The following is a 17,982-nucleotide window of genomic DNA, read 5'->3' as shown; positions in this document are numbered from 1 at the left end:
TATTCACTTGCATCAGGCCCTCACCGATTGTGTGCAAGACGTTTCTCTCCCCCCCCCCTCCCGTTTTATTACACCTCGCAATCCCACACAAGTTCAGCGGAGGCCTCTCAGAAGACGTCTTCACGGTGAGTATGAAACAGAGCGCAACAGCAGCTCCCATCTCCCCAAACAGTTGCAGACTCCCTGCAGCAGTGACTTGTGTTCAAATATTAATCATTTCAGACAGTTGTTTAAAATACAAAAACAAACACAAGTCTACCGCGTTCCTTCTTTTTTTACGCTGAGACTCACTCCGACTTCAAAGTCTGGTCCGTAGTAGTAGAAGCTGGAATGATACAAAATCCAGGGCAGAGTTTCTGGATCAGATACAAATTTTATATATATATATACACACACACACACACACACACACGGCAGTGCGAAGAAAGAGAAAGACCAAGCACACAATCATTTCTGGCTTTGAAGTTAAAACGGCACGTTCCTGTTGGGCTACGTAGAAGCAAGCATTTGAAGTCATTCCGTCCAGTTGTTCTAAAAGCCATATTTAGAACCCTGAACCAATGTCATTTTCACCACCACTACAGGGGGTTGTAGTCCACAGGACAAGATTTCCTGCTCAGCTGTACGAATAATGTCCAAAGGGACTGTTCTCGAGTGTTTCTTCAACAGGGCACTTCAAGCTGATTCGATCTGCGAAAGTTCTGCGTTTTATAGTTGATGTAGATGTAGAAAATATTCATTATTGCTGAGGTTAGGCTAGTCAGTAACACAAAGTAACACAGCTAGACGAAGAATAAATTAAGTGGTTTTGTTGCATTCTAGGTTTTACTGCTTTTTTAAAATAATAATTTATGTCCCCCCCCCCCCCTTTTTTTTTTTTTAAACTGTTCTTAATGTTATTGACTGCTTTAGTAAATCTGCCACTTTTCACTGCTGAACTTCACTGCCACCTACAGAACCGGAGGGAAAATGGCAGTTTAGCTGAGGTGAAACTGTATTAGTAGATCGGTCCCATGACATGGATCCACTCTAAAATGTAATGCGTTCTTTGTTGGCATGTACAAAATCTGTCCATCAAATTTCATGAATGTCAAGTTTTTTAAATTATTTTGCACAAAGCCAAACCCCCTCTTCTATCTGCGAAGAGGTAACACAGGAACGCGGTTCAAATGAAAATTCCAGTTTTTTTGGAAAGGCTTAGTATAAGCTTCAGTTGAAAATGGCCAACAAAATGAAAATGACAAAAAAGCCTGGACTGGGCTGAGAACCACTGAGTTTGCCTTAGAACTGACAGGTCCTGCCAGCAATTTCCAGGACGATGCTACTGCTGGTTGTCCCGTACAAGCTTCTTGACGGGCCAGAAACAGCCCTGCGTATTGTACATTTAAACATCGACTTCAGCTGCAAGAACAAGCCCTTGACACAAATCCCAAGCGACATCTCTGTCCACACGTGACTGCAACCAGCTCGGGATTCTGAGAAAAAGGACGACTCAAAAAAGCATCTTTTTCGTGGTGGAAGAGACAACCAGCAGGACAGCGGCTTTACAGGGAGAAGGCAGTCTGTGTTTCCATCAGAGAGGGAGGGGAAGAGGTGCCACAAAAGAAATTCTATTTGCACACCCATTGGACAAGTCAGGTCCTGGAGGGGCTACTGATTCATTTCTCCTTGAGGGCTATTAATCTTTTCAAGCACCCAAATCACTCGGGCTCTCAGCCGAGAATGAGCTTTCTATTTGTACCACAAGGAAGAGCTTCAGCCTGGATGGTGCATGTGTGTGTATGTTTCTGTCTGAGAAGTTGTGACTCGACCGTCCTTGGCTCCCAGTCAGGGTATCTTGAGAAAGCGGCCCTCCTGAATAAGCCCTAAAGGAGTAGAAATGCCGTAATGATGCTGCTTGGTTACCTTTTTAATGCACCATGGATTACTCACTCAATTAACCGCGTACACACCATTCAGTTTAAACAGCGGGAGGAATCCGGAGGACCTGGAGGAAACACATGCCAACACAGGGAGAGCATGAAATAGATTAGGTCCACAGCAGCAGTTCTCAGACCTTTCCTTGTTTGGTGAGGTCTGGTTGATCTAATCAGCAGACCGTCGTGTTGAAGGAGGTGTGTTGATGTTTGAAATGTAATTAATAGTGGACATAGAATGGCTGCTGTAGTCATAGAAAGGGACACAATGTCCATAAAAGTGACAGACATGTTATAAACCTTAATAAAACAGTTGCTTTTATTGTTAAAAATACGTTTTGTGGGTGGGAGTTCAACCAGACTTAAACTTCTGACTCTGGTCACATCCATCAATTCTTTATTGTAGATCATTGTTAAAACCCCCCTGTTGCTCCCTTTTAATAATGGATCAGAGATCAGGCTGGATATGCATTATTAAAAACAGAGGGTAGCAGGGGAACAGTACACTTGTCGCAGTCATAATGGGAAAATTGGGCCAGCACTTTATGATGAAAAATGACAGACCGACACAGCATCACAATGAATGTAACAGTTCCAGTGTTTGGGAGTGTCTCTGCCCCCAGTTCTTCCACATTTCCAGACATATGTGGGCAGCTTTATACAGTTCCTGACAAAGGTCTTGTCGTGTTACTTATCAAGAGGCTGAAGACCAGATCCACTGCTGATGTGGCAGACACCTTCAACGTGTCTCAGTACAAGTACAACATCAAGTACTCAGTATCAAGTTAAAAAAAAAAAAAAAAAGATTTGAAGAGACTGGAGATGTTTTTGACAAGCCCAGGTCAGGCAGATCCTGCAAGACAACTGCTCGAGAGGACCGTTTGTTGGCTCGAAAATCCAAGTCCAGGCCATTTTCCACTGCAGCAGAGTGCCACGAGACCTGGTCACCTGAAGTCCCTGTGTCAACCAGCTCAGTTTGTCGAACTCTGTCTCGAAATGGCCTCCATGGTCGAATCAGTGCCCAGAAGACAGGACTAAACAAAAAGACAATTGAAAATCCGTGTGGCATTTTCCAAGACCCACAGCCTGCTAAAAGGATGGATGCTGGTAAAGTGGCAGAAGGTGGATTTTGAATGGAGATGAATCTTCTGTTGAATTACACAACAGTCGCTGCAAATATTGCTGGAGACCTACTGGAGCCGCATGGATCCGAGATTCACCCAGAAAACAGTGAAGTTTGGTGGTGAAAAAATCATGGTCTGGGGTTACATCCATTATGGGGGTGTGTGAGAGATCTGCAGGTGGAAGGCAACATCAGTAGTCTGAAATACCAAGAACTCTTAGCTACCTTTTATATTCCCAACCATGAAAGAGGCCAAATTCTGCAGCAGGATGGTGCTCCATCACATACTTTCATCTCCTCATCAAAGTTCCTCAAGGCCAAGAAGATCAAGATGCTCCAGGATTGGCCAGCCCAGTCACCAGACATGAACATTGAGCATGTGTGAGGTAGGATGAAAGAGGAAGCATGGAAGATGGAACCACAGAATATTGATGAACTCTGGGAGGCATGCAAGACTGCTTTCTTTGATATTCCTGATGACTTCATCAATAAATTGTATGAATCCTTGCCAAACCGCATGGATGCAGTCCTTCAAGCTCATGGATGTCAGAGAGGATATTAAATTTGGATCTCACAGCACCACTACTTAATTTGCTGACATATGTTTGTATTTGAAGTAAATTTGTTCAATTTCTGTGTAGGCAACAAAACTTTTGTCTTGCCAAAATGTTACCTTTCTGTCTCAATTAAATGATAAATATTTTTTCAGTGAAACTAATTCATTTCAACGCATTTGGTAGGGTTTTAGCTTTTCATATGAGCTATTTCTAACACCAATTGATTAATTAAAAGTCAGTTTAATAGCAGGTGTTTCTACAAAATAGATAAGCGACAAGAGCTTTGAACACAAAAATAAGACATCCTAGATCTGAATGAAATATTCTTAATAAATACTTGGTTCTTTGCAAAGTTGAACAAAACCACACAAAAATATGAATAAAACAAACCTAATTGATCAAAATGTCCTTAAAACCTGTCAAAACAAGGCTCAGTAGTGTGTGTGGCCCCCGCATACCTGTATAACCTCCCTACAATGCCTGGGCATGCTACTGATAAGGTGGTGGGTGGTCTCCTGAGGGATCTCCTCCCAGACCTGGACTACAGCATCCACCAACTCCTGGAGTGAGACATGATGTTGGAGATGTGCTCAGCTGGATTCAGGTCTGGGGAACGGGTGGGCCAGTCCACAGCATGACACACTCCAGCCACACACTTGCTCAGTTTGAACCTGTTTTCATCGGCTGGGTTGTCTCCCTCCTACGTCTCCTGATGCACTGGCCTGTCTCATTGGTGTCCCATCCTGGATGAGCCGCACTACCTGAGCCACATGTGTCTCATGCCACCACTAGAGTGAAACCACGGCCAGCAAAACATCAGCCAGAAAGCATAGGAACCGAGAAGTGGTCTGTGGTCACCACCTGCAGGACCACGCCTTTATTGGGGATGTCTTGCTAAGTGCCTATAATTTCCACCTGTTTTCTATTCCATTTGCACAACAGCATGTCAAATTGTGAGTGTTGCTTCCTAAGTGGACAGTTATACGTCACAGAAGTGTTAGTGACTTCGTGTTTTTCATGTTAAGTGTTTTTGAGCAGTGTGTGTGTGTATGTATATATTCATTCATTCAGAACGTTGCTCCAGAGGCAGGGTGCAGGCAGGGATACCGCAGGCCACACGGAGGGGGAGGGGCTCTTCATCTTGGGAGGTCCTTTTAACAACGCCATCCATCTCCCTAATGCAATCGTACAGGGAGCAGAGGCCTGAGAAGCCATCATCTCAGCAGCAGCGCTCTCGGTCCTCAGAGACCTGTGCTCATTCTCAGCGCTGACCGAGAACAGAGGAGAGCAATTTAGAACCTGGCCACGAGAAGCAGAAAGAGACTTTTTCACGGTTTCCCTCAACTTCTCACACACACACATCAATCATGCCAATCATTCAAATATTACACCCTTCCAAAGCATTACACTCCAAACAATGATATGGTGATGAAAATGATATCTGCCAGCATTTTGAATAGTAGGGGAATTTAATGGAGGCTTATGGGATGAAAATTGATTCCGAAAAGAAATGGAAAATTTTCAATATTTGAGTTACGAGTGCACAAATAGGAAGGTTCGGGCAGTAAAAATATGCATCACATCATCTGCAAACCACACATATTAAATTGTCAGATTAGGCCATTATTTAATATCCAAACATAAAGTAAACATTAAGTTAAACAATTTTGATTGTTTAACCTGCGTGTTTCTCTATACACTTCTGACCGGCTCAATGAAAAGCTTTGCTTATGCACAGCCGTATACAACAGCATCGAGAACAGAGGTCTTCAGCCTCGTCACTCAGCAGAACCCCCACGTTCCACCTCATTGTGCCACTTTGAAATGAAAGCATGCTGGTTGTAGTGAGCGCTCTGGTTCTTAGTCTCAAGCGTTGTGTGTGTGATGTGGAGTACGTTCTCACTATCGCTGCAGCTGACGGCCGGCCTGCTCCCTTATCTCCGCCTTCACACGCTCCCCGCAGAGCGTCTCCATTTATCTGCCTGACGTGCGGCTCACTGTTTGCTTTCCCTCGCTTCGCCGCCGCGGACAATATTGAGTCGTGTCGACGTGCCACACCCCCGCCGACGCCCTCCCCTCCTCTGTGGTTTTCGCGCCGGATGAGCCGCTCGGCCCGGTTGGCAGGGAGCCATGCTTAGCGTGCATTTCCCTGCGCTGACGCCGGCGGAGAACTGCAGGGCTGCGCCGCGCCGCACTGCAGACCCAACACGCCTCGGCTGGAAACGTGCAAGAGAGACGGTGAGGAACATAAAATGCTTCCAGAAACACACACACACACACACACACACACACACACACACACACACAGTAGACCATAAATTCCAAGCGCACTGACATTTAAAACACCTTCCCCTTTTCTTTTGGAGTGCAAGACGTAATGTTAAACGAGGGGGTGCCTGCAAAAGTTCTCCCCGGTGGGGATGTGCAGCCCGTATAAGGACAGTCCCTGCTGATGCAGGCTGCTGCCACCGCCGGCCCGCCGCCCGACCCACAAGTGTTAATCTAGCGGACCGAACGTCAGCCCGGGGCAGGGGCTACGCAGACTGCAGCGGATAACAGGATGCGGAAGCGCAGGATGGTGAACTGCCACGCCAAGATCAGCACTTACCAATTAGACAGAGGAAAGCGCGGCTTTATGAAAGCCAGGCATTAAAAGTGGAGGAGGAGGAAGCTTGGAATGCTTCAAGTTTACAGAAGTACTAGCGCACCTTCATTTGATCATTTAATTAAAAATAATGAAAACTTCAATTATGCTATAATCATGTTTTGTATAATTGAATACTACAAACATCTCTCTTCACCTAACAGGCACATAAGCAGCTTCATTAAATGATCGTTAACATGCACAAAGGAAAAAAAAAGACACAACAATGTAATATGAAGCCAAGGTCACAGCAAAGTTGCAGTTCTTCATAAGAGCCACAAATATGCCTAAACATTTTCAGTGAACATATTAGTGAACGTATGTTAACTCAATCCATAAACATATTGAAAAACCAAAAAAAATTATTCAAGCTTGTACACATACAAAAAAATACATGTCCATCTTCTAAATCATTACTAGCCTAGCTGCCGTTGTCATGATCACCGTCCTGATTGTCACTGTTTACAACGAGCAGGGGGTTCCTGTCAGGAAAAACATCTAAGAACGTCCGTTGAATGGTAGCATTCACCGTGGAGGATCCGATTCGGTGTTGGGGAGTGGGCCGTGGTTCCTGTTCCCCCTCCATGTTCTCCACATCCCTACTGCTTCTGGAATGTGCACCCTCAGGCTGTTCCAGTGAGATGCTCAGCCCCTTTTCCAGACTCTCTCCCAGTTCCTGGATGAGTTGCTTAGGGACGCTGGGTTTCCTAGTCCCACCTTGTAGACCGGAAAGCTGCAGGGGTTCCTTAAGAGTGGGTGAGACTGAGGGTACGTCTGGCATAGACGGAATGGGTCCTGATCCTCCATCATCATGTTCCTCTGTCTCTTCGGAGCTTGAGTCCTCAGAGTCCTCGTCACTATCCTCTGAGGAACTGCTGTCAGATGACTCCGCACTATTATTTTTCTTTTCCTCTTCCTCCCTTAACACACATTTTGCAGCCTCTTCCAGCTCCTCCAGTTCCAGACCCAGGTCGCCCTTCTGCAGTAAGCCTTTTCTCAAGGGATCAGCCAGGGAAGTCAAGTTCTTAGACCTAAAAAAAAAAGATGAAGATGAAAACTGGATTCACAGCAGTTGAACAAACCGAGACCTGCAACAGCCAATGACAGAAAAAGCTCATCTTAAATGGATGAGCTCTTAACAGTAATGTGATAGACTAGGTCTGCATGGGAGGTTAAGTGTCTCTACTCAAGTGTACATAAAACACAGTCTGAAGAGCATTTATTAAATCTATAATTTAATGTGGACTGCCACCAAAAATAGAGGAGAGTATTATGCAGGGTGGAACCACAAAAAGACAATTTACTTCCCCTGAAGGACAAATGGCCTCTGATGGGTAATGCGGCAACTTTACCACAAAAAAAGAAGCTAGTTCTATAGGAATCGGTGCTTTAAATCAAAGTGTTACAGAAGGTCTGTCTTTTGAGGGACAGACATACGAAGATCTTGGGAGGAGAGAAGAAAAAGTCCTGCCAATCATGGACCAATCACTTTCAATCCTAGAGTGACTAAATCCTTATTTTAAAAAGCAGACAATCCACTACTCCAGGAGGGGGAGGAAAAGAATACATGTAACAAAAGTAACTTCTCTGAACAAATGTGAGACTATGCAGGATTCTTCCCCTCAGCTTCTGCTGAGGATGACTGGCTAGAGCTTTTCTTCAATAGAAAAAGGGAGGAGGAGAGGGGGCAGTAGTCACAATAGTAAATGAAACTCTTCAATGGCGGTGGTGTAAAGGATTCAAGTTGGGGTACATGCATTATTCATGGGGAGTGAAGAAAAAAAATTAAATAAATTTTTTTTTAAAAAACCATAGAAGAAACGAGAGAATGAGATTCACTAAATGGAGAGCGAGGGAGGAACCAGCATGAGCTCTGCCAAAACTCAAGTGGCCGCCTACATTCAATGCAAACTCAGTGGACTCTGGAAAACCGGGGAGCGCGTGTGTGTGTGTGTGTTAATTGCCATGGTGATGAGTGCATTTGACCATGTTGTGTTAGGAGTGTAGGTGCCGAACTCAAGTCATTGGACGATGAGGACCTCAATTAAGCCACTGCTGTGAACCAACCGGCCTCTTCATTACTGCACCAAGGTTCTAATGAGCTCCCACTGCACCGAGCTCAGTGCTGCTTGAGCTGCAGACTATGAGGCCATGAACAGGGCCTTGATGTTCAAAGAACTCAAGAGAAGGCAATGCTATGCATCTATACACACACACACACACACACACACACACGCACACACACACACACACACACACACACACACACACACACACACACACACACACACACACACACGCTACCCAATATCAGCAAATATAGAAATGACGAACCTACAGGAATTATTTAACACTTAAAAAAATGTAAGGAATCAACTTGCTTGTAGGGTTAGGATTAGACCTTACATCCCAGAAGACAATACAAGCGTATAGACTAGAGACCAGACATTTGGAGTCAATCACTGATTTTTCTGAAACTTATTACAATTAGAAATACTTGTAAATCTATTAGCCACATAGGTTGAAACTATTGATATTTCAGGTGTGCGTTTCATTCATTGGCATTCACTTAAATGCTCGTTTTTATGAAATACTGCAGTGAATCTTCACATCGATTCAGTTGCAATTCTACTGTACATTGTTTCATTACACTTCAACAAATGTAACTAGTCACTTACATTTACTTTAATGGTTTGATAAAAATTCCTAACAGACCAAACTTCTGGCCAGTAGTTTTCTGTAGTTTAGTTCCAAAACAAGACTGGATAGGCGTCGCTGCTCGGCACAACTCCCTACCATACCGGCCCCCGCGGCAAGTTGCCGTGGCTCGATAAAATTCCTCTAAATTTCCTGCAGAAGAGCACTTCCAGGCCCTCCTGCAGAAGAGCCACTTCAAAGCCCCGTTTTCCTATTCCCCCCGTGGGAAGTCATTATTGAGTTAGCGTTAGCAGAGGCGCGCTTGTTTTCTCTGCCTCGCTCGCAGCTCTGTGGTGGGAGAATGGGCGCTTGCGGTGAAGACAAAGGCTCCTTTTTACCATCTCTCCTTTTGGGGGAAGGATAATGTTGTACACAATCCAGTCATTACCGCGCCACTGTTGTGGCTTGACTTAATTAACAGAGGAGGGGCAGCTTTCAAGGATGAAGGGGAAAAAAAAAAAGACAGAGCCAGTCATGTTACAGCAGAGCAACAGTAAAAGGCGTATGCTTACTGTAAAATAAAACAGCCTTTTAAAAATATTTAATAAGGAACCAATTAAAAATACACAAAATACACAAGATATTGGGCATTATTTTAAACGTGTAAGATACTGCTTGGTAGTATCTGTATCTTGAAGAAAAGAAACTTCTTGCTGTGTAATTATTAATCTCAGGAATGATACGTTGCCATTCTGGAATACTTAAGCTAACGCAATAAACTGACCTGAGTTTGTTCATCACTTTACCCGTGTTGCACTGAGCCAGGTGGCTGCAGCAGAAAAGTAAAAAAAAAAAAAAAAAAAACCCCACCAGAGGGAAACAGACAGAGGGATCGAAAGAGCGTAAAAGAGAATATCCGCTAATAAAACGCACAAGGTGACTTAACTCTCGAGCTCATTTATGAAGCGAGAGCGAGAGACTGTCTGGAAATGCACCTGTGCTCTAGCTGGGTTGGGTTTCCCAGAGGCCCAAAAGGCATAAATTGTTTTTATTACTGCTCCACATTTTTTCCACCACCCGGACTGCTAAGTGATTTAAACACTAAACTACAACACACACGTCCACTAGCAGGGGCCGCTGGCCACAGGCCTTTACAAAACCTCTGACCCCAGCTGGCCCCTGAGGTACACTTGCTGGAACCCACCGCAGGGCCGACATGGTCCCCAGGGCCCAGCGCTCCTCTGAGCTGTGGGAAGCAGGCAATATCTTCCTCTTGATGGGGTCAAGCAGAGAGCTCCTCCTCTCAAGACCCTTACCCCCCCTCACCCTCTCCTCCCCATTCTCCCCTCAGGCAAAGGAGCAGAGAGGAGTTAAAAAAAACACACACACACACACACACACACACACACACACACACACAGGTTGCCATGGCGCTGCTCAGGAATTCAATTGACCCAATTAGCGGCTGTTTGTGGAGAATGGAGAACAGCCGAAGTGGCTGCTAGGAGGTGGGCAGGAGGGCAAGGTTACAGCCCAGTTTATTAAAAACGTAGCCACTGTAATGGTGAAGTGATTCTCGGATGTACTGACTCAGGATCAGACTGCAATGGAGCCACTCCAACCCTATGGCAAGGAGGGAGTGAGGGGAGGAGGAAAATGAGTAAGTTGGTCTGGAGCCTCTTGGCATGGTTACTTGGCGTGCACCAGATTTCCTAACAAAGCAACGAGAAATGAGTAACGGTATGACTGTTCATCTAGACCTTCCAAATTCCGCCTGTAATTCATAACAGGTTTCAGGGTTGCCAATGGCCTTTTGAACCAAGAATAGATATTTCCAAGCTGGCCAAAGGAGATGGGGGACAAAAAATGGATACGGTTTAGAAAAACAAAAACTGTATTTAAAATTTAAGATGTGGTCAATGCTAATTTTTCTGCTTGCGATTCATTAAAAAAAAAAAAAAATATATATATATATATATATATATATATCTCCCCCCCCTCCAATTGTCACCTAGCAAACATTAGGAGAGTTACTGAGCCAGCTACAGCTGCCAATACAGTAATTTGGTTTACCATGCTTTTCAGGAATATCAGCTAAAGGGAATGAATACGTGCAGGAATTATAAGGGGTTAGTATGAATTTAAATATAAGCATTGTGGTTTACAGATTTTATGACCTCATACATCAAAGGTCTGCGTGTATGGTGTATGACCACCATTCAAAGGCATGTACACTAGGTAAAGTGAGATGATGGTGGAAAGACAAGTAAGAACCAAGGATTAAATTAAATCTAATGAAATATTTGTAATCAAAATGATAACACTATATAATGACATTCTATGCTCAACAAGACTTGGTCTGCAAAAAAGAAAAAAAAAAAAAATTCTCGAGGGGCTATAATACAGACCAGTTTAGGTTAAAAATGCATTTCAAAATCAATTAAGAATCTTTTTTTTAAAGCATTTAATACTCTGGAAGTGCATTAAGGAATCATTGCGGTCTCCAATGATTGATGTTTTTATAATGCAGTTAACTCCACAGCCCTACTCAAGCTCCTACCTGTATTCATCCACCTTCCTGCCAAGGATTGCTCAGGCTGTCCATCAATGAAAGTCACAGCTGCAATTCTGACAGTTCCATGTGAAAACCATGACCCGATATGGAACTCGAAGTGACCATGGCAGTTCCGAGTACGTGCAGCAATTTCCACCCTGCACTACTGATGTCTCCCAGTGCAAATGTAAATCTGGTTTGTCCTCGTTCCAAGATGGGACATGACCACAGGGTTTTAAATCAAACGGATGTCTTTACGGTGCCATAAATCTGAGACCTGCATCGCCGAAGTCACAAAGACTGTAAGAGCAGAAATGCAGGGGAGGAGGCAAGAGAGTATAAATTAGCCACAGCACAGACATCTATTAATTTCCTCCCCTATCAGCACATCTGATCGTGTCTGTCAGCTGACTGGAGAGGCTTGAGAGATAAGCGGTAAGCAGATTAAAATCACGCATAAAAAAAGCAGCAATCTCTGAAAAGCGCCAACATGTTTTTTGACAAAGAAAAAAAAGCAGAAGGGAGAAGAGGAGGAGAATATCCAGACAGGAACAAAACAACTGAAATAGCCTGTCATCAACCCTGTCAAGAGAGACGTCACAACAAACCACATATGATTGCGTAGCCTTCTCTATGCAAATCAAAGCTGGAGGGATTTGATCAAAACGGCACATGAAAGGGCATTTCCCACCTGCCATTTTGCATGAGAAGTCAGGCTGCTTGTGAAGACTCCTTTGAATAGAGGAGTCAAGTCTTTCAAGAGATAAGAGCCTCAGGTAAGGAGGCTGAAAATTGAATTGTACCAAGGGATGGAAGCTCTCGTGTAAAGACGTTTGAAACGAAAAGACTGCAACCTGGGTGGTGGTGTCAGGGTTGATACCTAAACGTTGACCTATGTTTATACTCTATGATCCCCAAACACCTGCACCACAAATGTACTAAAAGATGAAAAATAAATTATTATAATTAGAATCACATGTTTTATGATGGGACTGTGAAATACAATTACTTCATAAGACTAAAGCTAAAAACAATTATATTAATGAGTGTGGGAAAGAGGCTCTGAGAAATGATCCGGTACTGGGTGCATTAAAATATTTTCATCTGGTTGAACCTGATTCATACTCAGAGATTGGTCGAGATTCATACAGAAAAGGGATAGTCTCTGGCAAGGATTAATTGTGCATCAGTAGCATAAGTCCACACATAAATATCTAACCTGTTAAAATAAATGCAAAAATGTTAATTTACTTTGGGAACCAGTAGCAAAAAGTATGAATAAACATCTAAAAGTCATCCGGTAATCACAGGTCAGTGCAGACAGTGCCATGGCCAAGGTCTTCAAGTCACCGATGCAGATGGTAGCGGAGGCTAGCAAGCCTGGTCAAGCTGACATTTAGTTCAGCTCTTCAGTGTGGGGATCCGGGGATAGAGGGCACTCAACCTTGGATGCCTTTCCTTGACTGTAACCAGGGTGAGACTGATTGAGTTTTCCTGCACAGCGGCAGGGCTGCAGCCATAAGAGCAGTAGATAACGTGAGGACAAACCCCCCGCCCCCACACACACTCTCTCATGACGTGCTCCAGCTCCCGGCCACTCATTTCAGGTGGCTATTATTGAATGTATAAGTCTTTTTCGGCATCAACTGCTGGTGAAACGAGAAACAGAAATTGAAATCTTGAAAAACACGTATACATAAAATCAAATCCCCATAGACCTTTTATCAGGTCTGGCTCTGGGCCTACAGCATCAGGCACGCATTTTTAAATTCGACTCTTAGCCCTAGTCAGCCCTAGCTCAGCCCTAGTCAGGAAGAGACATTCTTAACTAGTCAGGTCATTACTGAATTATGTGCATTTAAAACATACAAGTATTTATAAAATATGGGTGAGGTTGAAGGGAGGAACAACTGGAACCACAACCACAATTTTTTCCTTATTATAAGTAATTTCAGTGCAGTAAATGCCTTGAAATTAAGAGGCAGTTCTCTAGGTGGTAAAGCAGACCTTCAATGACTAGTATCTGGCTTTTCTTCAAATCTAAAGCTATGAAAAATGATATGACAATTGACTATGATAAAGCTAGACATTTCGAAACCTGGTGTGATGACTGAAAATTATACCAATGCCCCATTAGCCAGTACAGTAACACTGACAAACGTGTCATGTTTCAGAATATGTTTGCACATACGCAGATGAATAGCACTGCTTTTGCGTAAATCTACTGAGTCATGGACACAGCAATGGCATGTGGGAAGAAATGACAGATGAAATTGGGCAGTGCAGCTAAAATGACTCGGGCTCACTACTATCAGCGAATAACAATTTTCCTGACACTTACATTTACAATTTTAAACCGGCAAATAATAAAACAATGTTGATTAATCAATGTATAGTGGTCACTCAGTCTAAAAAGTCTGGACATGATGAAGACTAATTAAGACTAAAATGACAGCTGGACGCAAAGACTAGACCACGAAAAAACGGTATTTTCTGAAATGTTGTTGTCCACACGGACATGCACAGAATGTCCCAAACGTTGTTTTAATCCCCCTCCACACCTGTAAGTGCCACTGCGTCTTGTTTTGAGTCTAGTTCTCTTCCGATGTGTACTAACGTCCAGAACACATCTCCAGCCTTGTCTAATTAGAGAGGTGCTTGATCTTTCTTGTAATTGATTTATGAGGTTCTGCAGCCGCTGCAGGAAATTGGACTAAAACGTCAGGGGTGTGCATCAGACCTGACGCAGAAATAAAGCCGCTTTCAGACCAAACATGACGAGCACTTTGCTTTGATCTGAAGAGCTATTTTCTATGGCATGCACGGCACAAGAGTGGTATTGAAGCAGTCTTGTGGGTGCACCACGTTCACAAAGTTAAAGCCTATTTTGCGCCGAGCCCCGTGGCAGGAGAAATAAAATTTGCTGTTTATTGTGAAGAAAAATTGCAAACCTCACGGCGAGCGCAGCGCATGCTACGTTCCGTCCAGAAGTGGCTTTACTTTATATAGCTGAGCTTGGTCGAGATGAGTCTGTGTTGATGTGAACTCAATGACTGAGCAAATAATCCTCGGCCAGTGCTGGTTTTATGTTGAAGAAATCACCTGCCACCAAAAACTACAGCCTGAAGTATATCTACTAGCACAAGAAAGTGAAAAATTCCGTCTAAGGCCCCCGTCTACCGAGCTTGTCACGATAGTGAAATTTCAAACTCAATAATGAAACGAACAGGGTTTCATCAAATTTAATACCCTGCATCGAGGTAGTAAACTACATCTGTCCATGGTCTGCAGACTGGGTGAGGGCTAGATGCTCTTATAAAATAAGATACAATATTAATTGAATTGTAAGCAACATACCATTACTTGATATATAAAATTTCCTTCAACATAGTTATTTTCTTAGCTTTTGTCAATGTAAAAGTTCACTTTATGAGATTAACATTAATACGAGTTCCCGTAGCCTGTCTATGGTCCTGCAGTGGCTACAAATGCCAATATGTATAAAGAGTGCTTTGGTCATTCTGTTTCAACATTCAGAGAGCGGCAGCTCAGATGGCTGGATCTGGAATTTAGCCCCTTATGTAGTCATAAGGGAAAAGGTTACATCACGTTTCTCAGGCTTTGCTCGCCCAGAGAATTGAAAAAGTGAATTGTGAAAAAGTAGCTCTACCAACTGTGACGGCTTGCAATTGTTTGATGCAGTTGCTCGGTGACTGGATGTAAAAAAATACTTACTGGATGTAAGTCAGTCTCACAACCTAAAGAACCACTGGGTAATTTTATGCAAAAATGCTGACACGACTTCCTGTCTACACCAAACATTGTGGTTGTTGAATGGTGTTGATGATGGAATTTCCACGAATGCGTTACTTTCTTTTCTATAGGAGACTTTCCTCCTCATTAGCATTTAAAGCTACAGACAAAAAAGCTTCCTGGGTCATTGTGGTACTGGGTCAATGTGGCTGTAATTCTGGCCCAAGGCTGAATTTTGGAAGGGGACTTCAGATACAGTGTTACGGGGACCACAAAGACCTATATAAAAGCAAAAGAATTTTTCAAGTTAAAGAACTTTCAACAGATATTACCTGTACTGTTGCAAGCTATTAGGGGGTGACTGCGATATTGCCCAAGGCAGCATCAAGGATGGGGCAGTAATCATGGGTATGGGACATAAAAACATAGGAACTTAATAGATGAAAAATAAATAAAAAAAATAAATATTTTTATTAAGTAAAAACACTACCAAAAACCACCACCACATGTTAGGGTGAGTGGAAATTTAATATTGTAACATAAATTAAATATCTTTAGGCTCTATTAGCTTGTGCAAATATTCAGTTTTCTTTGGCGAATGCTCAAGTAACAGTCTCCTGAAAGTTTAAAACACTGTATAATAATGGAGTATAATTTGGAGTGAGTATAGTTTGTTTCAAATATTTTGCTTTAAAGCACTTATTGTAAATGGGGATGTTTAGGCTTTCCCCATTCATGTGGATGATATGCAATATTCTTCCAGACACTGCTCTTGCTTTATACATTTTTTAGCAAGATTGGTGCTGCAGAAATAATGCCGGAGTTGTCGTTTATAGAGTCTCTCACATAAACATTTGGTCAAGGGGAAGAGCTGCCTGCTGCAATGCCTGTTGAAAACAGTTGAAGTCTGCCGGCGATTTTCGTGAACACAGGGGGCCAATTTGTCTTTGGATTGAGAGAAGAATCTAGAGCAGACACAAAACCTAAAACAAACTGCACTCAAAACAGAGAGAACAGGCCATGACCTGAACCAAGGTCTGCTTGTTGCATGGTAGCACCATCTGCCCTGCCACAGTGGTGCCTGGAAAAAGGCAGCTATTGAAAGCACAGCCCAGCGTGGAGGTGATCCATCAGCTGACAGGTGTACAGAGGCTGCCAGCTGTTTCCCCTCACAGCTTGTTCCCAAGTCTAAATTCATCGTTATTCACTGAATGAGCCAGATGACACATATCGCAATGTAGTATAGTCAATAAAGTTAACGAAAATTAACATCAAGACAATATTTCCAGACAATACGTAACAGCACATTTAAGGCTTATTTCAAATCATATTCATTCTGCACAAAGTACACTAGTCGAGAATGGGGGAATCAGCCAATTATATTTGAGTATATGACAGGGACAAGAGGTTCTCTAAAAATGTAGAGAAAGTTCAGATTTTTGAGCCAAGGCTCTTAATTACAACAAGGTCCAAAGTGTGACAGGGTTGCACTGAGATGGAATTTCAAATGCTTTCAGTGAATGTTTTCTTTTCTCTGTAAGAGTATGAACACTCATGGTCACAGAAAATTATTTAATGGTTCTTGCGCTATTCTTCACTTTTTTATGTCCACAGAGGATGTCAGGGCAGGGATTTGGGTTTTTTTCATTTTTAACTGTAAGACCAACGTGATTAATTATGTGAAACAAGCAACTAAATAAGGTTCATTAAATATAATGTGGAAACCAGCATGGAAGGCCCTTGTAAGACTTTTTTTTTCTCAAAATAATCACCATAATGACAGGTTCAGTCCAAGCGATGGGTGTTTTATCAGGGAAGGACGATACAAACCTTGCTCAGAGTGCATATTTGACCAATGGGCTTCAGAACTACCAAAAGCCTTTAGGCTGAGAATACCCATTCCTGTTTCTTGTAGGCAGATTAATAACCCCATTTGTCAATTCAATGAGATGCTTCTAGTTCATTATTAAATGTATTATTATGATCTTGTTGTCCAGGTAATTGGTAAAACCTCAATTACACAATATGTGAGCATCTGCTGGGGAAAATATATATATATAGAGATTTGCATGGGTCTAGGCATATTTCTCAAACTTTCAAGTCTATTTCACTGTAGAAAATACCCTTCAGATCATGAGTCTAGAGAAAGATTGTTTTAATCTGAAAACCATATGAACGCTAACTGCAAACAGGTGGGTTGCTTTCAGTTAGGAAACTTGTTTCTGGAACTTGTTTGTTCACAGCCTATTTTGAAGTCTTAGTAAGAAATTGTGTTAAATATTTTAATTTAAGAATGGGAGGAGGTGGACTTACTTTGCCTTCTGGATCCAAACGCAGTAGTCTGTCATGTAGAGATCGTTCAGGATATAGGCTGGATCGTTCTCTCTGAAGATTCTGTGTATGTCCAGCAAGCATTTCAGGATACAGGATTTCCCTAAAACAAAGGAAAAAAATATTTTACAGGAAACCATTGTTCAGTCCCAGGAAGCGTAAAAATGGTGGCGACTTATACTTTACTATTCATCCAAAAACGGGTTTTGCATTGACCAAAAGGCAGGAGAAAAGCTGTCTGGAAATTCACTCTAGGAATCAGAGCCCTTTTGCAGCTGAGTCACCATAAGCCCACAGGAAACCGTAATCTTACACCAGGGTGAACCGGCAGAAAGACTATTTGAAAGTGAAATATCAAGCCATCATGGTACTTGAAATATAAAGAGATCACATTGAGTAGTGATGCAGTCACTGAAACTACAAGTCTAAAAACCAAGGATGAAAGGCAGCTGAGATGTTTTAACTTC

General features: G+C 42.7%; 1 protein-coding gene across 2 annotated transcripts in view; it reads right to left on the bottom strand.

Moving 5' to 3' along the window:
- Window positions 1-6,301: 6,301 nt before the first annotated feature.
- Window positions 6,302-17,982, bottom strand: part of shq1 (SHQ1, H/ACA ribonucleoprotein assembly factor) — a 32,899-nt gene continuing 21,218 nt past the window's right edge. For both annotated transcript variants that reach the window (XM_028999578.1, XM_028999579.1), the window contains exons 11-12: window positions 17,498-17,618; window positions 6,302-7,271 (exon numbers count right to left, since the gene is read on the bottom strand). In XM_028999578.1, the coding sequence (XP_028855411.1) occupies window positions 6,662-7,271; window positions 17,498-17,618 (731 nt within the window). In that variant the 3' untranslated portion in view covers window positions 6,302-6,661. The remainder of the gene's footprint in view (window positions 7,272-17,497; window positions 17,619-17,982) is intronic.

The sequence above is a fragment of the Denticeps clupeoides genome, chromosome 12, assembly GCF_900700375.1.
Source record: "Denticeps clupeoides chromosome 12, fDenClu1.1, whole genome shotgun sequence".
NCBI classification, from domain to species: Eukaryota; Metazoa; Chordata; class Actinopteri; order Clupeiformes; family Denticipitidae; genus Denticeps; species Denticeps clupeoides.
Note: the sequence above shows the minus strand (reverse complement) of the source record. Positions and strands in the feature narration are given on the sequence as shown.